Here is a 21081-nt window from a genome sequence, read left to right as displayed (position 1 = left end):
TGGTTGGATGCTACGTGTGGCGACCACACTTCATGCGCTGTGTGCTGTAGCAGGTGAGAGGGGGCCCCCCCCTCCACCCCCATGAGAGGAGTGTGGCTTCCACTGCAGGGGTGGTGAAGGCTTTCCCCTTCAAGAGGTTTTCCCTTGACCACCACTGTAGAGAAAGAACTAGGGCTGGCGAGACAACTAGCAGATCTTCCCATTGTCCGCTGGCCTGACACCACTGGTTGTTGAGCCACTCTTGCATGGGACGCATGTGCAGCCGCGCGTGGGGAACCAAGTATATGCATGTCGCCATCATCTCTAGCAAACACATAGTTTTGCGTACAGTCACCTCCCGACTGGCTACATATTGAGGGATCTGAAGAAGCATGTTCTGAACCCTCTCGGAGGGGAAAACAAGGCCGTCCTTTGTCCAGATAAGAGCCCCCAGAAATTGTTTACTTGACTGGGGACCAGACTGGACTTTCTCATTGGAGTATCCCAGACTGAACAGGTCTACAGTCTTCTGGGTGTTCAAAAAGCATGTATCAGAAGTCCCCTGTTATGAGCTAGTCGTCATGGTATGGGTAAACTGGGACGGACAGTGTCCACAGGTGTGCTGCTGCTACTGCCAGGACCTTTGTAAATACCCTTGGCGCTGAGGCGATGCTGAAGGGGAGCACTTTGAATTGGTAATGCCTGTCCTCCATCATGAACCTTAGATATTTCCTGTGTGCTGGCAACATTGAAATATGAAAGTATGCATCTTTCATGTCCAATGTTGCCATGTGGTCCCCGTTTCAACAGTGGGATCACCTCCTGTAGCGTTACCATACGAAACAAGGTTTTATAAATGTGTTCGCTGGGCGCAGGTCTAGAACAGGGCGCATGGTGAGGTCCTTTTTGGGTTCAAAAAAGTACACCGAATAAATACCCTTGTTTACCTGAATAGGGATGGCTTCTATGGCGTCCTTTCCCAGCAGCGCTTCCACCTCGATTTAGGATCTGTAGATGGTCCGGTGAGCAGCGCCGTGGTCTGAACTGTGGTGGTCGGGCAAATTCCATGCAGTACCCGTGGGTGACCATCTTTATAACCCACTGGTCTGAAGTTATACCTTCCCATGCCGAGAGGAGATGTTAAACACCCGCCTTATGGGGTGACATGGGAGGGGACCTGATCTGATGGTCATTCCTGACCAGAGGCTACAGCTCCTCTGGGATTAGGGCCTCTACCTCTGCCGCGTCGCTGACCACTTGGTGGGTAGTAGGCAGGGCTTCCTGATATTTGTCCAGAGTTTAGTTTCCCGCGCTGTAGTTCCGATTTGCACGGGACTGCCCTCGAAAGGACTGACGAGAACCACCTTGCCTTTGGGTAGGACGGTAGTTAACTGTTGCAATGACTTAAGAGTCTTGTGCTCTTTCTTGGCCGTCTTCAGGGCATTATCGACCGCTTTCCCCAAGAGGTTGGTCTCTTCGATGGGTTTGTTGATAAGCGCGGCCGGTGTTTCAGGCTTGAATCCCGAATTACAGAGCCAAGCATGCCACTTGAGTAAAGTGCCCCGGGCCAGAGACCTGCCGTCTCAGCAGTGCCCAGCATGTTTTTGGTGACATTCTGGTTTACCTGCCTACCTTCGGCCACAATGGTAAGAAGCCTGGACCTGACTGGTTCAGGAACCTCCCGAGCCCTTCCTGTACCAGGTTCCATTGAGCGTCTTCATAACTCACGAGCAGCATGGTGTTATTCGCTATAGTGTGGTGTATGCAGCTGCCAAGGTAACACGCTTACCTAGGGCGTACAACCTCTTGGATTCTTTATCCAGAGGTGCCTCCCCTGTAGCACGGGGTACTCCTTCCCGGGTGTAGTCACTACCAGGGAGTCGGGGGTGGCGTGGCCTTTAATATGAGGGTCCAAAGGAGCTGGCCGAAATAGCTTCTCTACTCTTGGGTTCACTGCACTGGTTTGAACTGGCGTTAACAGGGAGGGGGTCAATCTTTTGACAGAATTAAGGAGAGGAATTGCTTTGGGGGGGGGCTTCCCCACAAAGTCTCCAATGTCCTCCACAAAGTCTCGCTCAAGTACAGAGTAGTGATCTGAAAATGATCTGCTGCCTTCCTTAAGATGGCATTGAAGGCCATTTGGTCGTCTACAGGCAAAGCCTGGTGAGCCGGGGCGGACAGAGGAGAATCCTGATCTTGAAATGGGGAGCGTCCATGGTTCCGTTTCCACTTGCTGGGTTTCCTCCCAGTTGTCCATGGCATTCGCCAGGTCCTCATTGTAGTCTTGCAGGAAGGGTCTTTCACTAAAGTGTCCATCTGGACAACGTCCTCATGATGGACAGGGACCGAGGGCTGAGAGTCCAAATTTTCTGGATACATGGAGCTGATCTAATAGGAGATCTCTTAAGGCAGGGGTGCACAACTGATTTTGACAGAGGGCCGAAAGTACCTTACATGAGGGCTATAGTGGGCCGAAAAGTAAATGTGGGCGGGAGGCTTTTTAAAACCCCAATTTGTATTAAACACATGGAAAAAGAATGTTTTTGAGGGGTAACGATTTTTATTTGCATTTCAAACTTACATTTTGTACTACACATTTTCCATTGTTATAATTTATTTCTATTTAGTTATTGTAGCTCGTCTGTTTAACATATATATTTTATTGACCCTAGATTGGACATTCCGTTATTTTGGACTGCTATAGTTTGCTGTTTGGGTTGCCCAAGAGGAGTATGCCCTTCGTTGAGTCAGGTTGCCTCAAAAAGCAAATGTACATCTCCCAACTGTGCCTGTTTTAGCTTTATTATTGGGTTCACTCTTGGGAGTGCAACACTATGCCCCATGGCGCCCCCGCCCCCAACCAAACACTATGCCCCATGGCCCCCACCCCTCAACCAAACACTATGCCCCATGGTGCCCCCACCCCTCAACCAAACGCTATGCCCCATGGCACCCTCAACACCCAACCAAACACTATGACAGTTGGACCCCCCAACTCAGCACACACAAATATGCACCCATACAGACCCGACCCCACCACCCTCCAAATCAGCATACAAACTAGCAAGCATGCACACATACAGACCCTGCATCTCAACATACACTGCACTTATACTCCAAAACAAACATTCATACACATCCGACACCCCCCCCCTACCACCGCATCTCAACATTCACAACAAACATCCAAAACCAAACATTCATACACATCCGACACCCCCGCATCCAACATACACACAAACCTACAGCAAAACAGACCACTTACCGGAGACGTGCTGGAAAGCAGGTAAGCTGGAAGTTGCTGGAATCTTACTACGGTTGGCGTGGCCCAAGGCTGAAATGCCTTCCGGCATCAAGCCTTATGGACCACGCCAGCAGTAGTGCTGGCCCTCCATTGAAGCGCACACGCACTACGTGGCTCGTAGGAGCGACGTGGTGCGTGTGTGCTGAGCCAATGAGGGCCAGTGTTTTGTCCGGCCCGGAAGACAACTAAGACTTTCCTAATGGAGGGCGGCCGATGCTGCTTGCGGGCTGCCCTCCAAGTCTTTGTGCCTTGCGGGCCGGACAAAAGAGCATGGCGGGCCGCAACTGGCCCGCGGGCCGTATGTTGTGCACCCATGTCTTAAGGGAAGGATGTTCAGAAAAGGACAAGCCTTTCAAGACGATCCATACACCCTTCAAATTTCTCCCTTGTCCACAGGAACCAGAAGGGCCCACGGGTGGAAGAAAAAAAAAGTAATCTTCCGCCCCTTGGCGTCGAAATTGGTCTCCCAGGGGGTTGGAAAGAGGCAACTGTCCTTTTGCGAGAATCGGGGCACCATGGCACGTCTTTCAACTTGTCCGCACCCTGCCCCATGCGTTTCAACGTGGTAGGTACCAAGCCAACCGCCAAAGTTATTCTCGCAACACTGTGTTCAATCTCTGCTGATTCGGCGTGAGTTAACGGTCCAAAAGGTCTATCGGTAGATCTACTGTGGCGTTAGAGGGCCTAGCGGGAGATTTCTCGGTTGGAGGCCTAGTAGTAGGAAACAATGTCTCTTATGTAAGAGCTCGCTATAGGGCGACCAGTTATCTGGGCAGGAAAAAACAATCCGAGGGACCTCGGCGCGTGGGGGATTTTGGGTTCACTACATGTCACAATAGGGATAGTGTTACAAACACGCTTATGCCGACGTCCCCCTTCAGTCCCCAAAAGACAAGTTGCAATGCAATACTCTGCGGTTACCACTGGATGTCGGACCATATGCACAGCATGTGATTCCAAGTAGTTTACCAAACATCAGAAACCTGTCTCACTGGATGGCTCTTGGGTCAGTCTAGGACATTCTTTAAAATGAAAGTAGCAGCTGTTTGCTCAGCAGTCAGTTGCTGTAAACTTCCTCCTCTAACCCCAGGGATCGAGACTGACAAGCCACTTCAGTCTGTAGTTAGGTGGCGGTTTCGACCACCCCACCCCATTGATTCCACTGCAGGGAGGGCTGCGCTTCTTTATTCTGGCACTTTGAAGGTTTAACCTGGACAGTGGTAGGATAGTGACACAACCACTGTTCTAGGGTGATGGCAAAGGCTGCCTAGTTGAGGAACTAACCTAAACTGCATGCATGAATGATCCAATGCTGGAAAACTTTCATATAAATAATCTGATGTGCAACAAAAGGAAGTGTACATTGATCTCACCACGCACAAAAAACATGAATTGTGCAGAAAATTAGATGCACCTCCCAGAACTGGAACTGGCGTGTGGTTGCATGCACTCAGGAGTCAAACTAGCTTTTATGCAAAATGGACGCTCCTCCCCCTGAAGACAAAAAAAGACCATCTTAAAAACCATACATCCTTTATTAAGTCTGAAAGAGGTATCAAAATGAAGACAGTGGACTAGGACAAACTAACACAGGTAACTACTAGACAAGACAAAGGAAAGCAAGGGAGCTGTGCAAAGTGTGACAGGATGGCAGATACCAGTCAAGTGCTGGGGCGCGGACGAACAAGGATAAAAAGGGAAGTGACCAGCAGTGGAAAGCGATTTTAAGATTCATCGTCGTTGACACTATCATCTTCACCTTCTTCCGTCTCCTTTTCGTCTTTAGGCAGATCACCCTATACAAGCAAGAAAAAAAAAAGTAAAACTGAGTTGATAACCATGCTAGAATATTCGAACAGTATTCTAACAGGACAACAGCCGCATACAATTGTGCAATGGGATTCACTGCTTGAAATTTAAATGCCATTTATACTCTAGCACATTATACAAATTCACAAGAATGAAACTAGTCTGTAGAATCTGGTATCAAGTTACTGTAAACTGGGGTACAGTGTACAGTTTATTACATACATGGAATATGATGGGGATAATTACGCCAGTCACATGCGCTGCCTAGAAAGCAATATTCAGTACTGACACCTGGCAGAATGTGGTGCAATAGGACGAGAAAGAATGTATAGAACTTAAAACATTTTTTAAACCAATGCCCTGCTGGTATAACACCTTTCAGCAAAGGTTTATTGGCAAAAAGACTACAAACCACCATGCTTTAGGAATATTGTAGTTTACCTTCACCCTGTCTGCAGAAACACCCGCCCTCTTCCAAGTGCTGTTACCCCTCCAAATCCAGTAAATTGTCCCAATCTTGCATTCCATGCCAGTTACAATTGCTTCACCAACCAACAGCAAAGAAGTTACTTGCCTGTAACTTTTCTCCAGCATGGGTCTGGCATGGATTCACAAGCTCCTGAATCAAGACTACATAGATATGACAATGCATTACTTACCGTAAAAGCATTTCTGATGGTTGCATCTGCTTAGATTCACATGCTGTGCATAGGTCCGACATCCAGTGGTCACTGCGGAGTATTGCATTTTGTTTTTCGTAGTCTAAAAAGGGGACGTCGACAAGGCGTTGTCTGTAACACTATCCCTATAGTGACGTGCATTGTACCCACAATCCCTCACGCGTCAAGGTCCCTCTGTTTGTATTTTTCTGCCCTGAGGGAGCCTTCTAGACGTGAGTACAGAAAAGAGAAATATAGAAAAAGATGTCTATGTTCCTTCCATCCGAGCGGGGAGGAAGGGTGGGCGCATGTGAATCTAAGCAGATACAACCATCAGAAATGCTTTTACGGTAAGTAATGCATTGTCTTCTGATGTTTGTTAATCTGCTTAGAATCACATGCTGTGCATAGACTACCGAGCAGTACCTGGAGTTGGCGGTGGGTTATGAGAAGGAACAGTAGAGAAAAGATGTCTTAATACTGCCTGTCCCACCTGGGAGTCAGATCTAGACAGTGTTTTGTAAAGGTGTGCACAGAACTCCAGGTAGCCGCTTTGCAGATGGACTCAAGGGGAACATTTGCAATGAACGCTATGGAAGCCCCAGTGCCTCGAGTGGAATGTGCTCTTGGCTTGAAGGGTAGTTCTCTCTTAGCAAGAGTCTAACAGAGAGTGATGCATTGAACAATCCATCTAGATATAGTGGACTTTGAAATTGCATCTCCTTCTCTTCCTGCTGCCACAGAGACAAAGAACTGATTAGTCTTTCTCAGTGGTCTGGTTCTTTCCATGTAGAACATGACAGCTCTGCGTACATCTAGTGTATGCAGACTTTTTTCTCCCAAGCTGGAAGGGTTTTGAAAGAACGTTGGTAGTTCTATTGACTGGTTTACATGAAATTTCGAGATGAATTTTGGTGCAAACCTTTGGTGTGTGTGCGTAGAACCACCTTATCCTTGTGAACTGTTACGAAGGGGTCTAGTACAGAAAGAGCCTGTAGTTCACTTACTCTCCTAATGGAGGTGATAGCTATTAGGAAAGCAGTCTTAAGAGTGAGGTCTTTAAGAGTTGCCTTGTGCATGGGTTCGAAAGGAGGGCCCATGAGTCTAGAAGAACAAGTTACTTTCTTACCTGGTAACGTTCTTTCGATGGGATGGTCCGACGACGTATTCCATATCTATGACAGTAATCACCACAGCTGTGCTGCTTCGGAAACTTTTTCGGCGTCTGCGTCCTGCGTCGATGACGTCGATGCGCCGCCGTCGAGGACCTCCTCCGACGTCCGACGTCATCCGATGTGATAAGTAGGACGCACGACGCCAGTAGCCTCAGTTGTAGTTTTTTCCCCCCAGAACGTGTGACATTAGTCAACTGCCAGTCCGACACAAAGCCTTGCGGAACGTAAGCTGCAATCGCAACAGAAATTCTGCAGCGGGGAAGGCAGGGCGGGAGCGATATGGAATACGTCGTCGGACCATCCCATCGAAAGAACGTTACCAGGTAAGAAAGTAACTTGTTCTTCGAGGGGATTGGGTCCTCCGACGTATTCCATATCTATGACAGACTCCCAAAGCAGTACCAAATCAAGGAGGAGGGAAAGAATTTAGAAACAAAATTTAGAATAGCCAATCAAATAGCAGAGCAAAGGACCGCCTTGCCAAAGGCCAGATCCTGCCCTCTGATGGAATCGAGGGAATAATGCCGCACAAATGTATGCACTGAAGCCCAGGTGGCAGCATCACAGATGTTGCGAATAGGAACACCCCTCTGCAGGGCAGTAGATGCAGCCAAGCCCCTGGTAGAATGGGCCCGCAAGCCAGCCGGTGGGTCCTTGCCCGCCAAGCGGTAACACTCCGAGATGGCCAAAATAATCCAGCGGGACAAAGTCTGTTTCGTCACAGCTTGCCCCAAGCGCTTACCAGCGTAACCAATAAAGAGTTGATCGTCCACTCTGACCCGGGACATGCGAGAAACATAAAAGCTCAAAGCTCTCCTAGGATCAAGCCTATGGAGCCTCTCCTCTTCCTTACCAGGATGCGGAGGAGGATAGAATGCCGGAAGAACAATCTTCTGGGCCAAATGAAATTCCGTCCTACCTTTGGAAGAAAAGAAGGACGAACTCGAAGGACAACCCTGTCCTTGTGAAATACAGTGAAGGGTGGCTTAACAGAAAGTGCCTGTAACTCACTCACTCTGCGAGCGGAAGTAACCGCAACTAAAAACACAGTTTTCAAAGTCAACAGCCTCAAAGGGCAAGAATGTAAAGGCTCAAACGGAGCACCCATAAGAAACCTAAGAACAAGGTTCAAATCCCAACCGGGCACCAGGAAAGGCGACGGAGGGAACACATTAGTGAGCCCTTTCAGAAACTGTGAAATTAAAGGGATTTTAAAGTAAGAACATTCTTCAGATGAGCGCTTAAAGATGGACAGCGCCGCCAGGTAACCCTTGACGGTACCCACTTGCAAGCCCCTGTGGGCCAAAGAAAGCAAAAAGGACAGAACCATGGGGATGTCACATGCAAAAGGATCCACATTCTGAACTCTGCACCAGTCGCAGAACTTACGCCAACGGCAACGGTACAGAGACTTAGTTGCGGGCCTTCGGGCCGAAAGCAACACCTCCATCACGTCTTCAGGGAGGTCCCAATCCTTATACCTCAACCTTTCAGAAGCCAAGCGTGAAGGTTGAGGGATCCGACCTCTGGATGGAGAACCTGACCCCCCTCCCGTGAGAGCAGATCGTCTCGGTAGGGAAGACGACGTGGAGGGCAGATGGACAAGTCGAGAAGGTCCGGGTACCACGTCCTCCGAGCCCACGCCGGAGCAATGAGGATCATCCGGGAACCGAACTTCCGTAACCTCCGCAGCACTTGCGGGATGACGGGGACTGGAGGAAACGCGTACAGCAGCGGGAACGACCACTCCACCACGAACGCGTCTCCTAAGGCTCCTTTTGGAGGAAATTCCCGCGAGCAAAACCTCTCGCACTTCCGGTTGACACTGGAGGCAAAGAGATCCACTTGAGGGGTCCCCCAAAGGGCGAAGATCTCCAGGAGAATCTCCTGAGCCAACTCCCACTCGTGAGAGATCGTGCTCTGCCTGCTCAGAGCGTCCGCCGTCACATTCTCGACTCCGGCCAGATGAACTGCCGAGATCGAAACTTCCTGCTGGATGGCCCAGAACTCGAGCTGCATCGCCTCCCTGCACAGAGGAAGTGACCCTGCCCCCCCCTTTTTGTTGAGGTAGTGCATGGCCACTGTGTTGTCCGTCAGGATCAGGACATTCTTTCCTCGCACAGTCGGCAGAAAAGCCCTCAGGGCTAGCCTGACGGCCCTCAGCTCCAACAGATTGATATGGAGTCTGGACTCCGACGGAGACCAACGACCGCTGACTGTCAGCCCGTTGGCATGAGCTCCCCATCCCGTGAGGGATGCATCCGACACAATCGTCACCTCCGGCCAGGGAAGCCAAAACGGAGCCCCCTTCATCAAGTTGCCTTCGACGGCCCACCACAGAAGGTCCCGGGCGACCGAGGGCAGCACCTGAATCGGGTCCGACATCCTGCCGGAGGACTGCGACCATTGCATCTTGAGAGCCCACTGCAAAGATCTCATTCGCAGGCGAGCCTCTGGCACCAGAAGAATGCAGGATGCCATGAGGCCGAGCAACCTCAAGAACTCGAACGCTGGGAGCGTCTGGGCATGCTGAAACTTGCGCACCATCTGCTGAATGTGAAGAGCCCTCACCAGGGGAGGAAAACACTGCCCCAGGGAAGTGTCGAGCACTGCTCCGATGTACTGGAGCCTCTGCGTTGGCGTCAAATGGGACTTCTTTAAATTGAGGGAGAAGCCCAGCCTGTGAAGGGAGTGGCAGGCGACGGACAGATGATCCAGGACCTGCTCGGGAGAGCTCCCCCTGATCAACCAATCGTCCAGGTAGGGGTAGACGTGAATCCCCCCTTGCCGGAGATGCGCTGCCACCACCACCATGAGCTTGGTGAAAACCCTCGGGGCGGAGGTCAAACCGAACGGCAGGACCCGAAACTGAAAGTGCGAGTCGCCAACCGCGAACCTCAGGTACTTCTTGTGCGTGGGATGGATCGGCACATGGAAGTAAGCATCCTTGAGGTCGAGTGACACCAACCAGTCCTGAAGCCGAAGGGCCTGGAGGACTTGAGAGAGAGTAACCATCTTGAACTTGTCCTTCCTGAGGAGTTTGTTCAAACCGCGCAAGTCCATGATGGGTCTCAATCCCCCGTCTTTCTTGGAAATCAAAAAATAAGGGGAATACCATCCCTTGTTCCTCTCCGCTACAGGCACCAGTTCTATGGCGCCTTTCTCCAGCAGGGCTTGAATTTCCTGCGCAAGGAGCGGATCCGGACACTTCAAAGAGAGGTTCCCCGGTGGATTGTCGCGAGGCCTGTGCCGAAAGGGAAGACAGTAGCCGTGGGTTATGATCTCCAGAACCCACACATCTGAAGTAATGGCACGCCACTCTACAAGATGCTGCGCCAGCCTTCCCCCAACCGGCGAACCATGGGACATGGCCTCATGACTGAGTAGGAGCGGCTGCGGCGTTACCTGAGGGCAAAGAGGCAACTGCCCGAGCGGCCTTGGCACCACGGGTACCTTGTCGTCCACCTCTGGTACCCCTGCGTTGGCCCCTTTGACTGCCAGCTCCTCTCGCTCTACCAAAGGACGAGTAATAGCGAAAGGAGCCACCCCTCCACTGCTGTCCCCTAGGACGAAAAGGCGGAGGTTGGCGAACTGCAGCGCCCAACGACTTCGCTGCAGCTTTTGAGGTCTGCAACCTCTCAAGGCTCTCGTCAGCCTTGCTGCCAAAAAGATGCCAAAAAGATGTTCACCATCAAAGGGCATGTTGAGGAGCCGGGACTGCACATCAGGAGCAAACCCCGACTTCCGCAACCACGCAAACCTGCGTATCACGGTGCTCGCCGCCATGGACCTACTGACGCATTCAGCTAAGTCCAAACCCGACTGAACGGACTCACACATGGCATCCTTACCATCCTGGACCAAAGCAAGGAAACCATCCCGTTCGTCCCCTTCGGGAATATGTTCAGCCGCTAACGCAACACAGTTCCAGAGTGTGCGTGAAACGTGACAAGGCACAAATGGAGTTGGCCGCCTGAAGCGCCATACCACCAGAAGAAAACACCTTCGCCCAGCCATCAAAACGTTTGTCGTCCCTATCAGGAGGGATGGTAGGGTACGACGCCTGCTTTGCCGGGGCCGTGGCCGCCTGCACCACCAAACTTTCCGGAGTGGGGTGCCTGGTCAAGTAGCAGGGGTCGCCACTGGCTGGACGGTATTTCCGCGACAAGGATCTGCCCACTGCCGGGAGACTCTCCGGAGCAGTCCAAGCCGCCGCCACCCTACGCTGTAAAGCCATATGGAATGGCAGTACCGGGTCAGTTGGGGGACCAACATCAAGGATGTCCGTCAGATCATCCTGCACAAACTCCCCTGGGGGAGCAGACCATCCCAGATACTCAGACACCCTAGCCATAAGGCGCCGGTATGAGGAATCGGCATGGGAGCCAGGCTCAGGCCGACCAAATTCCACCTCCGGAGAGGTGTCCAGACCACTAGCATCATGCAGCGACTGCCTCAAATCGTCAAATTGACTATGGCCCGAGACAATGTCATCCGGCACCTGATCAGGAACCGAATCCTCATCCGCCTCCGAAATATAATCCAAGTGGTGGAAAGGCACCTGAGAGTGCCTGCTCTTAGCCAGAGCCTTCCTAGGGGGTACACCCGAGACACGGGGCACCTCCGACACGAAAGGCGTCGATGGCGTCGAGCGAATCGGCGCCGCCGTCGAGAAAACCGGCAACGGCGCCGTGAGGATCGGCGTCGACGAAATCGGCGTCGACGTCGAGGAAATCGGCGTCGACGTCAGACGCAGCGCCTCCAATATCGGCGGCGTCGACACAGCCCTCGAAGCCGGAGCCCCGAGCGTGTCCCTCGACGACCTGAACGTCGACGGCTTCGACGACTTCCTCGGAGCCGGAGCTTCGAGAAAGCCTGTCGACGCCCTCGACGCCTCAGACGTCGATGTCTTCCTCGAAGACATCACAGGTGCACACGGTCTCGATCGCGTCGAGGACCGGGACCTGGAACGGGTACGGCGAGAACGAGCCTCCTTGTCCGAACGGGACCACTCCCGTGACTCGTGCCGACCACTCTTGCGAGCGGCGTCTCTCGACCTCACACGGCCGACCCCACTCGGGGGCGCGGACGGTTGAGTACCCTGCGACTCAAGAATCGTCAACATTTTCTTCCCGAAGGAAGCCCATTCCTCCGGCGTCGCACGGCTGGTGGGATAACCGACGTGCCGGGCAGAGTCCTCGGAAGAGGACCTGGAAGGCGACCGGTGACGGCGCTTCCGAGAACGCCTCGAAGAGGCAGAGGAGTGGCGAGACCGACTCCTAGAAGAAGACCGACGAGACTTCCGACGATGACGCGGAGAGTCACCCCTCGAATCATCCGTCGAAAGCCCCGCCGACTTCGACTTCCGGGGCTTGGACACCCGACCTACCGACAATTTCTTCTTACGTTCGCGTAAGGCCTTGGAAGTGAGCGACAGGCAGTCGACACAGTCATCCGTGTCGTGGGCCTCCCCGAGGCACCAGAGGCAGGCGTCGTGCGAGTCAGTCACCGACATCTTGGACCCACACACCCCGCACTTCTTGAAGCCCGGACGCGGGGTTGAAGACGAAGTGGAAGACATCGCTGCGAAGGAATATTCACAAACGAACAGGTTCGAAGAACCAGAAAGAACAGAACTCCAAAGAGTCGAGGCTAGAACCGAGAAACACGAAGCAACACGTTCGCGGAAAAAACGGAACTGAGGCTACTGGCGTCGTGCGTCCTACTTATCACATCGGATGACGTCGGAGGAGGTCCTCGACGGCGGCGCATCGACGTCATCGACGCAGGACGCAGACGCCGAAAAAGTTTCCGAAGCAGCACAGCTGTGGTGATTACTGTCATAGATATGGAATACGTCGGAGGACCCAATCCCCTCGAAAGTACCACATTTAAGTCCCATCCGGGAGCTGGGTTAGCTATCGGAGGGTGTATTCTCTTTACCCCCTCCATGAAGGCCTTGATAACTGGTATCTTCCACAACACTAAGTTGGGAAGTGGTGTATGCAGAAAGTGCCGCTAGGTGGACTTTAATGGAATTGAAGACTAGACCTGAATCCAGTAAATGGGTCAAGTACAGAACAATGTTAGTGGGAGAGCAGTCAACCGGGTTGATGCTCTTACCTCTACACCAGATGACAAATCTTTTCCACTTGCTAGAATAGCAGTGGCGAGTATTAGGTTGTCTGGCTTCCCTCAGGATGTCCATACATCTCTGCGGGAGTTGTAAATGTCCAAATTCTATGATCTCAGGAGCCAGGCTGCTAAGTTCATGGTCTGAGGGCATGGATGCAGTGTCCTGCCCTTGTCCTGTGACAGCATGTTGTACGGGCAGGGAAGTTTCACTGGGGGAGATAGGGACATCTCCATCAAGTGAGCGAACCATTGCTGCCGGGCCCACATTGGGGCCACTAGTATCATGGTAACCTGCTCCTGGTGCATCTTGTGCACCACTTTGTTGAGAAGGGGAGTCGGGGGAAAGGCGTAAACAAATTTCCCTGACCATTGAATCGACAGACCGTTCCCCTTGGACTGGTTCTGGGGGTACCTGGAGGCGTAACTTTGGCATTGTGAGTTCTCCAGAGTTGCGAACAGGTCTATTTCTGGGAACCCCCATTGCGTGAAGACGTCTAAGACGATGTCTTCGTGCAATTGCCATTCGTACTCTTCGGGCAGGGGGAAGTGTCTGCTGAGTTTGTCTGCTAGCAGATTGAGTTCCCCTGGTACATGTTGTGAAAGTAGGAACATGTTGTGTTTGAGAGCCCACTTCCATATATTCTTGGACAGTCCTGGAGAGTGAGTGCCCCCTTGCTTGTTGAGGTAGTACATGGCTGTGGTGCTGTCTGTGAGGACCATCACTGTCTTTCCTTGTAGGTGTTCCTGAAAGGCTTTCAGTGCTTTGAACACCGCTAGTAGTTCCAGCAGGTTTATATGCTTGGATGCTAAGCTCGGAGTCCACGCTCCGTGAGCAGTCTGATGGGATAGGTGAGCCCCCCATCCTGTAAGGGATGAGTCTGTGGTTAGAGTGGCTTCCACTGCGGGTGTGGCAAAAGTTTTCCCTAATAACAGGTTTTCTTTTGTCCACCACCGTAGCGAGAGAACCAAGGCCTGCGAGACCACCACTAGATCGTCCCATTGTCCGCTGGCCTGACACCACTGGCTGTAGAGCCACTCTTGCATTGGGCGCAGGTGCGCGTGAGGTACCAAATAAATACATGACGCCATCATCCCTAGCAAGCGCATTGCTTTGCGTACCGTCACCTCTCGACCTGCCACATAATGGGGGATCTGAAACAGCATGTTTTGGACCCTCTTGTTGGAGGGGAAGACAAGGCCGTCCTTTGTTCGAATTAGAGCCCCTAGGAATCGTTTGATTTGGCTGGGGTCTAAGCTGGACTTCTTTTCATTGATGGAGAAGCCCAGTTGGGGCAAAAGGTCTACGGTCTTTTGGGTATTGGAGAAGCATGTTTCGTAAGAATCCCCTGTTATGAGCCAGTCGTCGAGGTAAGGGATGGATAACCTGCGCAGGTGGCCCGCTGCCACTGCCAGTACTTTCATGAATACCCTTGGTGCAGATGCTATCCCGAAGGGTAGTACTCTGAACTGGCAGTGTTTGTTCTCCATCTTGAACCTGAGGTATTTTCTGTGCGCTGGCAACATTAAAATATGAAAGTATGCATCTTTCATGTCTAGTGTTGTCATGTAATCCCCTTGTGATAACAGTGGGATTACTTCCTGCAAGGTCACCATACGAAACATTTGGGGTTTGACAAACTTGTTCGCTGGGCGCAGATCTAATACAGGGCGCATGGTTAAGTCCTTTTTGGGTACAAGGAAGTACACTGAATAAATACCTTCTGTTACCTGAGATAGGGAGGACAGCCTCTATAGCTTTTTTTCAGTAGCTCTTCTACTTCTTGAATAGTGAGGTGTTCCGGTGTCATGCGTCAGTTCCGTGGGGGTCTGTACTTCGGGGAACCGTTGAATTCGATGCAGTATCCCTGGGCTATGGTGGATAATACCCAGCGGTCTGACGATATTCCCTCCCATGCTGAAAGGAACGATGTTAGCCGGCCCCCGAACGGTGATGCATGGGAGGGGACCCGAATCTTCGGGTCATTTGTTGGTATTGGGCGTGGAACCTTTGGGGCTGGAGCCGCGACCTCTTCCTTTGCCACGGCGTTGGCTCTTTGGCTGAACTGAGTGTTGTTGCCCTGGTTAGAGGGCCAGTTGGTAGCAGAGTAAAATTGTTGTTGGTTTTGCTGCTGCCGTTGGCCACGAAAGGAGCGTCTATTGCCATAGCTGCGTCTGTTAGGGGGCCTAGAAATTTGGTCAAGAGTCTTGATGGTATCAAACTCTTTCTTCGCATGTTCTAGGGCCTCATCAACTGCTTTCCCAAACAGATGTGTTTGTTCTATGGGCTTATTTATCAGGGAAGCCTGGGTTTCCGGCTTAAATCCCGAATTGCGCAGCCAGACATGGCGTTTGAGAAGTATTCCCTGAACCAGGGAACGGCCAGCCGTCTCTGCGGCATCTAAGGAGTTCTTTACGATGCCCTGGTTTACAAGAGTTCCCTCCGAGATTATAGCTAACAGGCGTGAAAGCAGGGGTTCTGGTGCGTCCTCTGCTTCGCTGCGCAGCTTGCTCCACTGTGCATCTGCGTAGCTAGCTAGTAGGGAATTGTTATTTGCAATCCTAGTTGAGAAGGCGGCAGAGGTCGTGATTCTCTTCCCAAGTGCATAGAGCTTCTTGCCCTCTTTGTCAGGTGGTGCCTCACTAGTGGATAGTGGTACCCCCGCTCTTTTTCTTGTATTAGTAACTACGAGGGAGTCCGGAATAGAATGTCCTCTGATGTACAAAGGGTCAGAGGACGAAGGGCTGAAGAGCTTTTCTATCCGAGGGTTGACCCCTCTGACTAAGGCCGGATTGGAAAGGGAAGGAGTTATTCTTCTCTTTATAGAAGCCAGGAGCGGAATAGACTGACTAACAGGGGCTTTTTCTTTAATAACTTTCTCTAAAAAGTCTATGTCAGGAAGAGTCTCCCCTGTGTCTATTTCAAAATGCGCTGCTGCCTTGCGCAATAGTGCATTAAGTGAAGGTTGGTCATCTATGGGAGAGGTGTTTCCAATAGGTGAATCCTTGGGAGGAGGAGGGTGAAAGATATCAGGGTCTGAGTGCACTGATGGGGATTGCCAAGGCTGCACTGATGGTGATTGCCAGGGCTGCGAGGTAGCTGTATCATCTTCAAAAGCTCCTGCACTAGTGTAAGGATCTTCTTCAAACCCTTCTTCCTCATGTTCTTCCTCTCCACCCAAACACTCCTCATCTTCCTGGAGGTTTTGCTCCTCTCCAGTGAGGTCATATGCGTCTGTAGAAGGGGCAAACAGCCTAGGAATCTTGACCCTAGGGTCATCCTGGGGCCATTCTCTTGGTCTTTTGGGTGTGGGTGGGTTTTGGCTTCCCAAAAACCTTTCCATTTTCTCCATACAAGAATGGAGTCTTTCAAGGGTCTCATGGGGGACCCCTGAATAGTCTAGAGGGGGGAAATCAGTGTCTTCACCTTCAAAACGCTTAGAACGCTCCCACAACGTCGGTTTCCGTTGCCCTCTGAAAAGCCCTCCGGTAGTTCAGAAGTGCCCTTAGATGAAGGGGGCAGTTCCTGGCTACTCTTGCGCTTTTTCGGCGTTTCCATAGCTATATGTGCGGTATTCGACGTTCGTTTCGTCGTCCGCTTACGTTTGTCTTCGGAAACAATTCTCGCCAGGCTCTCGACAACGAGATTGTCAGTAGAGGGCTCTGGTGTCGACGTTGCCTGTGTTACGCGTTGTTCCGCGACGACCGCTCTATGGAGCGTTACGTCGGATGATTGAGGTAGCGCCCGTATTTGATGAAAGCCCAATCGCTGGTCGCGGCTGCGTTTGCGGGTGGGGCTTGAGACCCTTACGGTCTGAGGTAGACGCCGGAGTGCCCTGCGTCCCCTTCGGCGCTGATGGATCCTTCGTCTTCGACGAAGAGCCGTGGGTTGTGTGCTTAGGCCTATGGGGTCTATGTGCGTCCTTGTCGCCGGGGTGTTCATCCCCATAAGCAGGGCGTGAGCCGAGCCCGTCGGGGACGGACGTCGAGGAGCGCGAGCGCTCCTTCTGGGGGTTAATGACTTCCGTAACGGACGTCGAGTTATCACCCTCCTCGTCACTTTCTGTAACAGCGGCAGCGGGTGAGGAAACGGACTTCGACATAGCGTAGTCCGCCCACCTCTTAACTTTCCGTTCTTTAAGAGTTCTTGGTTTCAAGAGCTTACAGGCCGCGCGCAACTGTCCGCCTTATGATCGAGGGGCAAGCAACGATTACAGAGCTTGTTTGTGTCCTTCCAAGTGTATTTGCCCCTACAGCGTGGGCAAAACTTAAAAGGTGTCCTCTCCATAGCTGAGGCAATAATAACTGGTGATAACAACCCCAAGGGAAAGATAGGAGAGAAAGAAAGACATTCTCAAAGAGAAGATTTGCAATGTCTCTCTAGGAGCTCCGCGTAAGGCGACCAGAAGCTGGGCTGAAAAAAACAATCTGAGGGACCTCGACACGTGAGGGATTGTGGGTACAACGCACGTCACTATAGGGATAGTGTTACAGACACGCCTTGTCGACGTCCCCTTTTTCGACTACGAAAAACAAAATGCAATACTCCGCAGTGACCACTGGATGTCGGACCTATGCACAGCATGTGATTTTAAGCAGAACAAACATCAGAAACAACATTTACACAACCACGAGAGGTGGCAAGGCTCAACAGAAGCAATACTCTTACCTGCAGCAGACAGGTAACGCAGCACTGCTTGGCTGACCCTGGACTCCTCGCTAGAATCTGTAGACGCAGAATCTTGTGAAGATGTGAGTTGACTCCCACCTAGCACCCAGATGTTCAGCAGGGGCACACCAGACAGGAACGCCGTCACATTGATCACTCTGGTAGAATGGGCTCCGAGGCATGAGCCACCTTCGATCAGGCCTTCCCATGCTTCACAGGACCAAAGTTCACAATAGGTTGAGATGTCTTACGGAAACTTTGTGCAAGCCACATAGAACTTCAGAGCAAAGTCCTTTCAGCCAGCGATGAAAAAAAAACAGGCAACACCAAAGGCACTTCGAGATGGAATTCTGACGGCACCTTTGGCATGAAGGAGGGGGTGCATCTGCAGCACCACCCTTGTACCGTGCAAAGTCAGATAAATTCACTTGCAGGACAGGGCCTGGATTTCATCTACTCTCCTGGCAGAGGTGATGGCCACGAGGAAGGCGGTCTTCCACGAAACAAACGAGAGGGGCTTGATGCATGTGGAGCTCTCACACCGAGGTGGGCACCTTCACCGGCGGGAATGTTTGGAACAGTACTATAAGGAACTCCTTGACTGGACGGTGTGACCAAAAAGAAGACTGTCCCGTAGACCTTGTGTCGCAGGAGATAGCCACCAGATGCACTTTGATGAGGCTTGCGCCCACCTTGGCCAAGGACAACTAGTACAGAAGGATCTTCTGCGTCAGGCAACACATTGCGTAACCCTTCCACTTGTGCCCGTAGCACCGACTCTGGATCTGGCAAGGACATCCCTGCTGTCCTCCGGAAGCTCGTACCCACTGAACTCCAAAGCTGCTGGAGCCAAGCCTTCAGGTTCAGAGATCCCGGGTTGTGATGTAGGAGCTCATACCCACTGAACTCCAAAGCTGCTGGAGCCAAGCCTTCAGGTTCAGAGATCCCGGGTTGTGATGTAGGATTGGGCTTCCTACTCTGGTGAGCATATCCGCTAACACTGGCAGCTTGACTGGCGATGAAATCAACAGGCTGAGAAGGTCCGGGTACCAAATTTGCCTCAGCCACGCCAAGGCAAAGGATTATCCTACATCGTTTGAGTGTTTGCAGCAGGAGGGGCAACGGAGGAAATCGTGTAACAGGCCTTCCCACGCAACCCCCATGCTCTTAAGGTTGGTGGAACCTGCTAGCGAATCTGGCATTTGGAGTTTGCCGCCGTAACAGTCGATCCGGGGTTTGCCCCACTTGAGGAAGAGACTGTCCACTTGATCCTGGCGGAGTTCCCACTCGTGGCAGGAGGGCCTTGTCCTGGAGGGACGGAACGAACAACTTGAGGGCCCAGACAACTCGCAGTTCCAGAACTTTGAAATGGAGACCCTTCTCCCCGGTAGCCACAGGCTACTGGCCTGGAGACGTCCAGTGTGCTCCTCATCCTTCCAGGGAAGCGGCCGTGCCGACAGTCTCCCGGTATGGGAGACTCTGGAAATTCAGGCCTCCGACGATGTTGGAGCGCACGCCCCACCACATTATCACTCGACTGAACTCTACAAGAACAACCTTGTCTGCGAAGCTTCCAGAAGGGAACCTGCAGAGCCTGATCAGGTAGATACACAACATGCCGAGCAGCGACTTGATGGTCCTCACTCTGGCGATCTTCAGTGTTAACAGCTGTCACACCTTGCCCAGGATCGACGCTATCGCAGGAGACCAGGTTGAGCCTGGAGCCAGGAACAGAGCGTCTTGCGATGGAATCTAGCAGGACTTCGGATAGTTTATGGAGAAACCCAGATACGTCAGCAGCCGAACGGTCCTCTGTTGTCGACAATCTACCTTGACTTGGCACGGTTGAGCCAGCCACAGAGGTATGGGTACACATCATGTATCCCTTGTAGGTGCAGATGCGCCGCCACTGGTGCCAGGCACTTCGTAAATATCCTGGGTGCCGACTTCAGTTCGAAGGGAAGGGCCTTGAACTGGTGCTGCTTTCCCTGAAAGATGAAGCGTAAGAAATGTTTCTCATGAATGGGGACATGGAAGTAAGTGTCCTCCAGGTCCAGCAACAATGGACATCTCCCTCTAGTTGCCAGAGCACGTGAATTTTTGGGACTGGATGTGAGTCGCCGCAGGTCGTGTTGTTCATGCTGGGCCAATTCGGGCAAGAGCGCCCAGCACCCATCAATCGGGGGAGATGTTTTGCAACATGCTGACGAAGCCTGCCAGCCGGCCTCCCGCTGGGGTGGGGGCCCAATGTATTGGTCGGTTTAATCCTACTTGGGGGCCTGCGTGCTGCATTGGGAGTAACATTAGCTACCTCCAAAGGCATTGGAACGGCCCCTGTAGGCCTCCTGGGTCATGGAACGGGAGGGTTGGCGGTACCAGGATGATCTTCCGCCGAAACTTTGATGACCTGCCCGATTTCCCTCTGAGGCACGAGTTGTTGCAGCATGCCCAGGCCACATGCTGCCATGGCGTCCAACTTCTTCCCCTCACTTTCTGGGGGAATGGATGCTGAAGATGAGGGATTAGAAGACTTCTTCCTTGCAGCTGCAGAGACCAGAGTCTGGAGAGTGCTGCAACCGTTCGGCACCTGGGTGCGGCCTCTGGTACTTTCCAGCCTGTCCCTCTACGCCGAGGCGGTGGTCTGGTTTCCTATCAGCACCAGGCCCTGATCCCAAACGTCATCTAGGAGAGGCACCGAGGGGTCACATCGTTGGTAAAGGAAACCACCTCTTGGTCTCTTCTGGCACTAGCTGGAAGATATGACGTGCGGGGGATATGGCGTGGAACGAACCCACTTCGTCCGGGGAGCAGCTCTCGGAGGCAGGAAACAACCGCCCTTCTCCCATATCCCTAGGGGGAGTGCAGGTGCGGCGGTTAATGAGGCAGCGCAGGGAGTTTACTCTTCATCCCCAGGCCCGTTGTGTGTGGAGAGTTGAATGGATGTCCAGCGCAACCACCATGTGCAGTGTGGGCGATTCCGCCGCCGCGTCCACCCCCTTCTGCATTTCCAATGTTGTTGCCGGCCCTCAGCATTTCTGCCATCATCCCCCTTGCCATTTCCACCATCCTTCCCCATGTCATCGGGACACCAGGTCCTCCTGCGTCCTGAGAGGTCGGGCTTAGGGATGGCATCCTCTTCTCCAGCGTTTCTCCACTGGCTTGGCCAAGGCCTCCCGCCTCAGAGGGAGGGCCACTCTGGGCACCGTTGGGGTCCCCTGGACCGCGTCAGCCCCCTTCACCTTAGAGAGGGCAGCCGCCACCAGCTCGATCGTCGAGGAAAACCTCACCTGGGCCAGGTCAGACATCTTTCCTGTGCCTTGGTCTTCTGCAGCTTTCCTGGGTTAGCCGATTTCC

General features: G+C 52.3%; 1 protein-coding gene across 5 annotated transcripts in view; it reads right to left on the bottom strand.

The window, feature by feature from the left end:
- Positions 1 to 4799: 4799 nt before the first annotated feature.
- The window catches only part of LOC138521145 (heterogeneous nuclear ribonucleoprotein C-like), a 64134-nt gene continuing 47852 nt past the window's right edge, over positions 4800 to 21081 (bottom strand). For all 5 annotated transcript variants that reach the window (XM_069633720.1, XM_069633722.1, XM_069633723.1 and 2 more), the window contains exon 9: positions 4800 to 5079. In XM_069633720.1, coding sequence (XP_069489821.1) covers positions 5008 to 5079 — 72 coding nt within the window. In that variant the 3' untranslated portion in view covers positions 4800 to 5007. The remainder of the gene's footprint in view (positions 5080 to 21081) is intronic.

Source organism: Ambystoma mexicanum, chromosome 13, assembly GCF_040938575.1.
Source record: "Ambystoma mexicanum isolate Mex_15411 chromosome 13, UKY_AmexF1_1, whole genome shotgun sequence".
NCBI classification, from domain to species: Eukaryota; Metazoa; Chordata; class Amphibia; order Caudata; family Ambystomatidae; genus Ambystoma; species Ambystoma mexicanum.
Note: the sequence above shows the minus strand (reverse complement) of the source record. Positions and strands in the feature narration are given on the sequence as shown.